This window comes from Pseudorca crassidens, chromosome 9 (assembly GCF_039906515.1).
Source record: "Pseudorca crassidens isolate mPseCra1 chromosome 9, mPseCra1.hap1, whole genome shotgun sequence".
Classification (NCBI taxonomy): domain Eukaryota; kingdom Metazoa; phylum Chordata; class Mammalia; order Artiodactyla; family Delphinidae; genus Pseudorca; species Pseudorca crassidens.
In genome coordinates, this window is record NC_090304.1 from 14556160 (window position 1) to 14565281 (window position 9122).

The window sequence follows — 9122 nt, forward strand, 5'->3', positions numbered from 1 at the left end:
AATCGGCGGCGGCGTCTACCTCTACCTCTGCGCGCTCCTCTCCCGCCGCCGCCCCTTTCGGGGAGGCTGTCCCGTCTTGGAAGAGATTCCCTGGAGAAGCCCCCACTTCTTGGGGAGAAACTGAGAGCCGGAAGGTGCACCCGAGTGCCGAAAAGCGCTTTGAGGTTGATCCCGAGTTCGAGGACCAAGCCTGCCCTCTAACCATTTTACAGATGGGGAAACCTGAGGCCCAAGGAAGGGAAAGTCCTGATTAAGGTCACCCTGAGCCGAGAGCAGAAGCCCGGGCCAGGGTTTTCTCTGTGAAGATGGGTCTGCGGGTGGGCGCTTTTGGAGGGGGGCACAGTCCATGTGGGTGCTGGGGCCAAAGCCGAGGCACTAACGGTGCTGGCTAGGGGATCGTGAGTGCGTGAGAGGCTGGACTCCTCGCTGCCTCAGTTTCCCCAGCACTACCTCTGGTGGGGGTCGGGAGACAAGGCAACTTGCCAAACGCGACTGTCCTTAGGCTGTCCCCGCACCTCCCCAAGTCTGACGGAGGCTCCTTTCTGCGCGCTACCTCGCAGCTCTTGAAAATCCAGTCCTCCCGTTCGAGCCTGTCGGCGTTCTATTGGAAAGACCTTAGGCTTTTGGTCTCCACTCTAGAATGAACTGTTCAGACTGCCGCGGGAAGCGTTCCTGGAGCTATAACTGCGCAGGCGCAAGGACAGCCAACCCGGAAGGCGGAAGAGCCGATTCGGACAGTTGGGGTCGGGAGCGCAGAGTGTGTTAACCAATGACCTGAAGGAGTAGGGAGGGCGAGATTAGGCCCGGAGTTGGTTAACGCTACCCTGGTGGGGGGTGATTTACGAAATGGGGTGAAGAGTCGTTCAATGGCCCTTCAAGTCACCATTCTTCTGGCCCGCGGAAGTTAAGCAACGCAGAGGCGGGCCTAAGACCGGAAGCGGGAAGGAGTGCGCCGGAAGCAGGGCGCCGTAGCCAGTCGCGCTGTAGGTCCGTGGGTCTATCGGTCCCGAGGGCAGGATGGAGAAGCTGCGGCTCCTGGGCCTCCTCTACCAGGAGTACGTGACTCGTCACCCGGCTGCCACGGCCCAGCTGGAGACGGCAGTGCGGGGCCTCAGTTACCTGCTGGCAGGTGCCACCCTGACCATTGACCAATCCCTTCGGGACTCTGACCTCTGACCCCACTGGCTCCCTTCCCTGCGGAGTCAGGGTAGTGATAGCTCTGTTTGAGAAGTTCCTTCCAGGTTCCCGTAGGGCGTAGGGCGGGAACGTCCAGGGACCCGAAGCCGCGTGGTGAGGCAAACTCTCATCGACGCCTCCTTCTGTGCTTTCTCCCCAGGTCGTTTCGCAGATTCGCACGAGCTGTCAGAGCTGGGTGAGCCGGGCTTTGGGGAGAGTGGGGGGCGGTAGGGTGGGGGAGGGCTTCCCAGAGAGGTGACCACCCCGTTTCAGATTTCCCGTTAGCTCATCCTGTTCAGTGACTGAATCAGACAAGGGTACAGCGTCCACTATCCTAGGTGCTCCGTGTATGTCTCCATAGTTGAGAGACGTGTCTGGGGACCTTGACTGGTCAGGAGGCTGAGCGAAACACTGTTTCTGCTTTTGCTCACTTAATCCTCTCTACAGTCATGTGAGGTGGGTACTACTGTGGTCCTCATTGTCCAGTTAAGGGGACAGAAGTTTAAATGAGGTTAAGGAACAGCCACTGAAGGTCCCAGAACCAGGATTCAAACCCAGATCTCCCAGATTCCAGACTCCGCAGACTGTAACTGCCTCAGTGGTGTTCACCCAGTGAGTACAGGAGGTACAGGTCCTGAAAGGGTGAGCTAGCTTTTGAAAGGTAGAGATGGAACAAACTTTCAGGGACAGGCTGCAGAGAGAGAGCAAAGGCCAGGAAGTGAGACTGCACATCTGTGTCTGTCTGGAGCATGATGGGCACTTCTGGGCAGCTGGATGACCAGTGCTATCCAGCAGGGCAGTAGCTGCTTTGTCATAGAGATCAAACCATCCTTTCTTGTTCCAGCCGCCCACCTGAGAGATCATTTTGGGGAGTGTGGAGTTCTGAGGAAGTGGGTGGGGAGACATGTTGGTTTCCACAGTGTGTGGGTGGCTGAGCACAGCAGGTGACAGGTGATCCCTGCCGCGCTAGGGAGAAGGTGAGGGGGTAGAGGCTACAGAGCCAGCCTCTCAAGGCCACACTCTACCCCTCAGTGTACTCTGCCTCCAACCTGCTCGTGCTGCTCAATGACGGGATCCTACGGAAGGAGCTTCGAAGAAAGTTACCTGTGGTAAGAATTGTGCCAGGACCTGAGGGTGGGAAGCATGGGGGCTCGGGAACAAACTAGTAACCACCAGCCCCTGTGGTAGCACATGTTATGATCTCATAGAGTTACGAGATGAGACTGCATCCGTCTGAGCCTCAAGCCGTCGCATTAGGTGAAGTGTTCAGGTGCCCTTATCAGGTGAAGAGACTGGGTGTCAGAGGGTAGGATAGCCTTTCCCAGCAGGAGAACTCAGGCTTACACCCTTAGTCTTGGAAGGAGGAAAATCCACATTTCTTGTCAGAGGCGTCCTCTAGGGGGAGGGGCTGAAACTGGGGGGTGCCCCCTGACCTATTGGCCTGGGGTTCTTGCAGTCCCTGTCCCAGCAAAAGCTGCTGACATGGCTGAGCGTGCTGGAGTGCGTGGAGGTGTTCATGGAGATGGGGGCTGCCAAGGTGTGGGGCGAAGTGGGACGTTGGCTCGTCGTTGCCCTCATCCAGCTGGCCAAGTATGTTGGGAATGTGGGGGGCCAGCCCTGGGTGGGGGTACCTGAGGCCAGCTGTACAGATGGTGTTCAGCAGAGCAGCCCTGACCCCCGGCTGGCTAGCCACCTCCCCACGCCAGCCTCGCCGTACTCCCAACCCAGGGCTGTACTGCGGATGTTCCTGCTGATCTGGTTCAAGGCTGGTCTCCAGACCTCACCCCCCGTCGTTCCGCTGGACAGGGAGGCCCAGGCACCGTCGCAGGGTAAGCCGCTTCCCTGCTCTGGAGTGAGACGGGCATGGGACTGATCTGTAGGTTTAGAGCTGACCCACGTGAATACGGCATTGTCGTTCGTGGAGCACGTCTGTCCTCGTCAACTCATTTTGTTTTCATCACCCTGTACTTTAGAGAAGAAAAAGAATGATGAGGTCAGAGGCAGGATTAGATCCTAAACTCAGGACTTTTGATGTCAGAATCCTCATTCTTTTTTGTGGGCTGCAAGAAGAGGGCACAGAGCATCAGTGGGAGGCAGGGGTCTTGCCAGTCTTGTCTCGGGCCTGGTTCTGTATCAAGAGCACAGCCTCATGAGGCAGGGTACCCAGCAGATCTGTCCCTTCAAGGCTTTGGGCCCATCATCTGTTGGCCTCTGGGCGTTACTCTCCTGACCTTGGGTGGGGGCAGTTCTTTGTCTCTCTTCCCTTCTCTTCATGGTCATGTTGAAAGCAAAGCACTGAGAAGATACAGCCCTTCGTTTTTTTTGTCTTTTGTGTGGCCGTGCAGCGCGGCATGCGGAATCTTAGTTCCCTGACCAGGGATTGGACTCACGACCCTGGCAGTGGAAGTGCAGGGTCTTAACCACTGGACTGCCAGGGAAGTGCCAGTATGGCCACTTTGGTGCTGTGGTCCCCATAGACCAAGGGTCTTCCCTGCCTTGTTCCAGAGCCTGGGAAGCCTTGGTTCTTGGCTGGCTCGTCTGCCACAGGTGATTACCGGCCTTTCCTCAGGCTGGGGAGGGCTGCAGAATGCTCCCCACCGTGGACAGCTCCCAGCCACAGCGTTTGCTGTGGTGTCCTTGACTTAGCTTCTGCTCTAGTACAAGCGTATCCATTCTTCCCTTAGCCCACAGGCGTTCACTGCGCGCACATTCTTTGCAGGCTCTGCTGGAAACATGTCCCTCTGACAGTAAGACGTTGTGTCTGTTCCTTCTAGATGGTGACCGCAGCCCGGGCAGCCAGGAGCAGTCATATGTGGGGAAGCGGTCAAAGCGAGTGGTGCGAACTCTCCAGGACAGTAAGTGTAGGATGTAGCCGGATGCGGCACCTCGGTGCTGAGGTCAGCATGGGCCTGAGGGCCTGGCTTTCGTCACTGCCCGCCCTCCCCCTGCCCCGCCCCGGCTTGGGCCTGGCTGCTCATCTGCTGCTCTTGTGTTCTAGCTCCGTCCCTGCACTCAAGGCACTGGGGAGCCCCCCAGCAGCGGGAGGGACGGCAGCAGCAGCACGAGGAGCTGAGCATCACCCCCACCCCGCTGGGGCTGCAGGAGACCATCGCAGAGTCCTTGTATATTGCCCGGCCCCTGCTGCACTGTATCTTTGGCCTGGGGTGGGGCGGGATAGACGGGTGTGGGCAGGGCGGGCCACGTGCTGGAGACATCCTTGACACCTTGGCCGTCAGTGCTCAGCCTGGGCCTATGGGGTCAGCGGTCGTGGACACCCTGGCTCCTGTCTGGTGTCGTGGATGTGACCAGGTGAGCCTGGGCCTGCCTGGGGGCTCCATTCCCTCTGCCGGGCTTTGTGCTGCAGGCCTGGCGTCACCTGGGCAGGCAGGGGTCCCTTTTACTCTTGTTGCTGGTCCTAACCTTGTCCGCTCCCCCCAGCCTGAGCCTCCTGAGCGAGAGGAAGGGCCTGACCCGGAGGGAGCGGCTGGAGCTGCGGCGCCGGACCATCTTGCTGCTCTACTATCTGCTGCGCTCCCCGTTCTACGACCGCTTCTCCGAGTAAGGATCCGGCCCCTAGAATGGCAGGGCCCACCTCGGCGAAGCAGAGGGGAGGGAAGTGGGTCACGGTGCCCCACCCCTGTTCACGCTTTCCCTTCCCCCCTCCTTCCCTGATCTGGGTTCACTGAGCACGCACTATGTGCTGTTCCTGGTGCGGTCACTCCCTGATTTCTCGGGGCCGTCCCCCCTGGGTGCAGCTTCAGCTGTTGTTGGTAGGCAGCTCGCTGAGGGCAGGGCCACTGGGGTCATGGGCGTGAACTTTCTGTCAGTACATCCTCGGCTCGCTTGCCCATCGTCCTTTCAAATAGTTGGAATTATCCCCACTTCTCACAGGAGACACTTGAGGTTCAAAGAGGTTGGGAAACTGAAACGGAACCACTAGCCAGTGGCAGAGCCAGATTCCACGTCCGTGTACTCTCCTGACCCGTCCCTGCCTTGCCCAGCCCTCACTCCATCCCCTGTGAGGGTCCAGAGCTCCCAGCCACAGCCAGACAGAGAGAGGCCTGCTGGGGCCGAGTCTCCCAAAGACCTCTCCTGAGGTCAGACCGAGATTTGACAAGGGGTCCCTGTACAGCGACTGGGGCTGTGAGACAGACTGGAGGCTCCCGGGACCCCCTCTGTCCAGGTCATAACAAGTATGCTGCTTAAAGTCTGGAGTGTTCAGTTGCAGTTGTACTTAACGTTTTGTCCGTACAACCTCTGTTTACTTTGTGAGACAATAGAAAGTAAGCTTAGGTCATGTTTAATAACCACCTGAGTGAAAGTAACTGCCTGGCAGTTCCTATTTTCAGGTAAGTTTAAAAGCTCATAAGGTACTAAAGCCAAATCCTCTTCCATACTCTAGAGGAAACATTCTGGAGACTTATTTGGATCATATGACCTCCCCCTACAGATTGCTTGCACTCTACAGAGGAAACATTATAGCCCCAGTATCTCATTAAACTGAGGGGTTGGGAGATGGTAATGGCAGAGGTGGCTTCCCAGGCTGCAGACCTCCAGCTTGGCTCGGTCTCCTGCTGACCTTGCCAGTCCAGCACCCTTAGGGCAGTGGCCTGGACTGAGAAGGGTGGTCCAGAAACCCGTCAGAGAAATTTCTTGTTTCCCCAGAGAACAGGGAGCAGGATGCTGAGGGGCCTCTGGGGTGTAGGCTGGGAAGAGCATCTTCCTTCTGCTTTTTTTATTGTCACACAATATAGTGTCTAGAGCCCGGCTGCTTTCCAGTTGCGGGCTGAGGTGTGAGCTTTCCAGGCATGTGGCTGGGGGACGGCAGGACCAGAGGTCTCGTCCTTCTGTCCTGGAGGATGTGCTTGATCCACAGAGTGACTTTCTGTCTTCGGAGAGGCACTGCCTTTAGTCAGGTAGTCAGTGGAGGCTTCTTAGCACCTGCATTTGCAGGGACCCATACCGCCTACTCAACCTGCTCCTTTCTTGCAGGGCCAAGATCCTCTTTCTGCTCCAGCTGCTGGCAGACCATGTCCCAGGCATTGGCCTGGTCACAAGTAAGCATGGGGCGGAGATGTGATGATTATTGAGTGTGTCAGATCTCATGTGTGGCTCATCACTCTGTTTTCTCTTTGTCTCCTTGTAATATGATTCTTGGCACAGTTGGGAGAGGGAGCCCGGGAGGTCAGGTTGGGTGGGTGACAGCTTCTCGAGTGGTAAGAGACTGGCTTCTGTGGGTGGAGACTGTATGGCGGGAATGAAGCCTGCTGGAGAAGCCTGTTTGGAGATCCCATCGCAGCAGAGAGGCACTGGGCTGGGGCCGTCAGCATGTACAACTGGACAGCCGTGTGGTTGCTCTGAGCCTGAAACTCCTTGTCTGTAAACGAGGACAGATATCGCTGCCAATGCTGGGGGAGGAGGTGGCAGAGTTGGGGGCTCCTGCCATGTGGATGGGAGCAGCTGTATTGGGGCAGCAGTGGCTCAGAAGGGCCCTGGGTAGAGCAGAGCCAGGTTGGAGTCTGGCCCTCAGCCCTGAATTTGTTCCTCTCTCTGTCATTGCAGGGCCACTCATGGATTACTTGCCTACCTGGCAGAAAATTTATTTCTACAGTTGGGGCTGACAGACATTCCACAATTGGGGTGTGGGGAAGGGCAGGGGGTGCCTCAACCCTTCAGTCCCCTGGTCCCCTCTGCCCTAATAAAACTGACTCTGGCAGTGTCCAAGCCTGTGACCTTTCCATGCCCACTGCCCAGGGTGCCTGGCGCTCCCACCCTGGCCAGGCTCTGCACACAGCCCTGGTCACCACTAGATCTCCCCTAATAGCCTTTTGACTTTGCATCCTCCAGTGATGGAGACACAAGCCTGCACCTTGTCACTGAGCTGGGAAGCCACCGCTAGGACTGGGACCTGGGCTCCTCCAGCCACAGAAAGCTGGCGTTTCACCTCACCGAGCATGGGAACCTGCCTGCCACCACAGCTGCGGGAGTGAACGCTGCTTCTCTCTCACCGGTCCCTATTGACGACAAACGAGGCTGAACCTAGACAGTGGATGACAGCTGCCCCTGTGTCTTCTGGCCGGAGCCTCTGTCTGCCCCTCCCCCTGCCGGGGCCTGTTGCCTGCCAGCCGCTCTGTGGTGGAGCCCGGTGATGGTGGGCCCGGCTCAGTGCAGAGCGGCACCTCAAGTCCTGAACTCCTGCTTGAGAGCAAAAGGCTGTTCTGCTGTGGGAAAGGAGCGTCAGGCACCAGCCAGCATTGGGGCTGACACCGGGGCGGTGGTAAGGTTGGCAGGGATGGGAGCCTGAGAGGCTCCGGGGAAAGCCGGGTGCAGGTTCACGCGGTATGAGCTGGGGTCTCCCCCATGTTTTCCCTGGTGGCCGGGCCTGCGGTGGAGCCATGCACGCTGCTGGGGATGGTAGAGGGGTTTGGATGGTGCAGCTGCTCTTTCTGCCTGGACTTCCTCCTTCCTCGGCCTTTGCTGCCTTTGTGCTGTGAGCAGACCACATGCTCCTGCTCTAGTTTCTAGCCAGACGGGCAGCCATTTAGGTTCTAAGAGGGCTCCATCTGCACTGTGTTGGCTCTGCCTTAGCTCCATCCCGGGAGGGGCCGGCCCTTCCCTGACTGCTTTCCCCAAGTGCCTCTTGAGAAGCCCCACTCAGGTCCTGGCTCGGGGATGAAGGTACTGAGCCTTCAGGCGGTCATCACTCGAGACCCGTGACTTTGGGTTGCCTAGCAGGCGTTGCTGGGCACTTGCCGTGTAGTGGGCTCTGTGCCTTGTGATGTGCGGTCAGAAATGAGTCAGGCCCAGCTCCTTGCCCTCACTCTTGACGATAGGGGAGACAGATGTGTGGACGCATCAGTGCCCTGGGTTATTGCAGTAGGTGGAAGCGTGCAGGGAAAGTGGTCAGATTGGAGCCGTGCGAGTGGGGCTGCCTGCCCGCTGGGACCAGCCGGAGGGTATGCTGGTCAGGGAACCCTCCATTTAAGCAGGCTTTTAAACTGGTAAAACTTCATCTGTTGGGCACTGGGCAAACTGGGAGCAGAGGCTGCGTGTGCAGAAACAGCATGCGTAGTGTTGCAGTGGGGTGAAGCCCCTGCTGGAGCGGAGGGGAGTCGGTGGGAGCCGAGGGGATGAGGTTGGAGGGGGAGGTCAGGGCCAAATCCACTGGGCTGTCGAATACCAGGCAAGAAACTCGGACCTGCCTTTAGGAGGCGGTGGGGAGGGGACCTGTTTCAAAACTCATCTCAGCACTGGTGGTGTGCAGGGTGGCCCGTGAGTAGGGGTGGAAAATGGAGCAGGACGCTGTGGCTGGAGACCTGCCACAGTGGATGGGGCTGAATGAAGACAGTGGCAGGAGGGAGAGGGGTTTTGGTGTAACCTAGCCAGGCCATGGGGACTGGTTGTGGATAGAGAGGAAGAGGGGGGCGTCTCGGAGGCAAGGAAATGAGGGGTTTGGAGTTAGGCAGAGCCAGAGCGTCTGGAACTTGTGGTTCCTGGCCGGGTCGGGGGGGTGGGGGGTGTGGAGGGAACCTTTGTGGGGACAGGATGCTGAGTAGGCTTGTGGGAGCCAGCCGTGTCCAGGACACAGAAAGAGAGGTGGTCAGTGGGAAGTCAGCGTGTGGCTTCGAACATGAGCCAGGTCCACACCGTGTGAATGGGGGCCGGGCAGGAACCAGAGGGCTGCACGGCCTTGCTGCAGGCCTGTGAAGAGACTCGGTCTCCAGCCTACCGTCACGCTGCATTTATTCATTCAACAAGTGTTTACCGAGCACCCGCTGGGTGTCAAGTACTGGGCTTCCTGTAGTCCCTGCCCTGGGGAAGCTTATGCTCGAGGGGACCAGGTCCCAGGCTTTGCCACCTAACCTGAAATCCCTGTCAGCCTCAGGGGTGGTGGCAGGGCCTGTGGCGTCCCGGGGCCAGGCTCTTCTAAGCTGCGGGGAGCGGCG

At 58.3% G+C, this 9122-nt stretch overlaps 1 protein-coding gene across 6 annotated transcripts; it reads left to right on the plus strand.

The window, feature by feature from the left end:
- Positions 1 to 25: 25 nt before the first annotated feature.
- On the plus strand, positions 26 to 7398 carry PEX16 (peroxisomal biogenesis factor 16). Of its 6 annotated transcripts, none has more exons than XM_067749288.1 (11): positions 27 to 1129; positions 1337 to 1372; positions 2209 to 2285; positions 2633 to 2766; positions 2905 to 3005; positions 3951 to 4031; positions 4175 to 4324; positions 4413 to 4485; positions 4615 to 4734; positions 6169 to 6233; positions 7024 to 7398. In XM_067749288.1, exons 1-11 carry the CDS (start codon positions 1018 to 1020, stop codon positions 7164 to 7166), a joined length of 1092 nt encoding a protein of 363 aa, XP_067605389.1. In that variant the 5' UTR covers positions 27 to 1017; the 3' UTR covers positions 7167 to 7398. The 6 variants fall into 6 exon arrangements, with proteins under 6 accessions (XP_067605391.1, XP_067605392.1, XP_067605393.1 ...); XM_067749293.1 differs by lacking the exon at positions 7024 to 7398 and adding an exon at positions 6739 to 6895 and having other exon boundaries at positions 31 to 1129; XM_067749290.1 differs by lacking the exon at positions 7024 to 7398 and adding an exon at positions 6739 to 7017 and having other exon boundaries at positions 26 to 1055; positions 4175 to 4485.
- The last annotated feature ends 1724 nt before the right edge of the window (positions 7399 to 9122 follow it).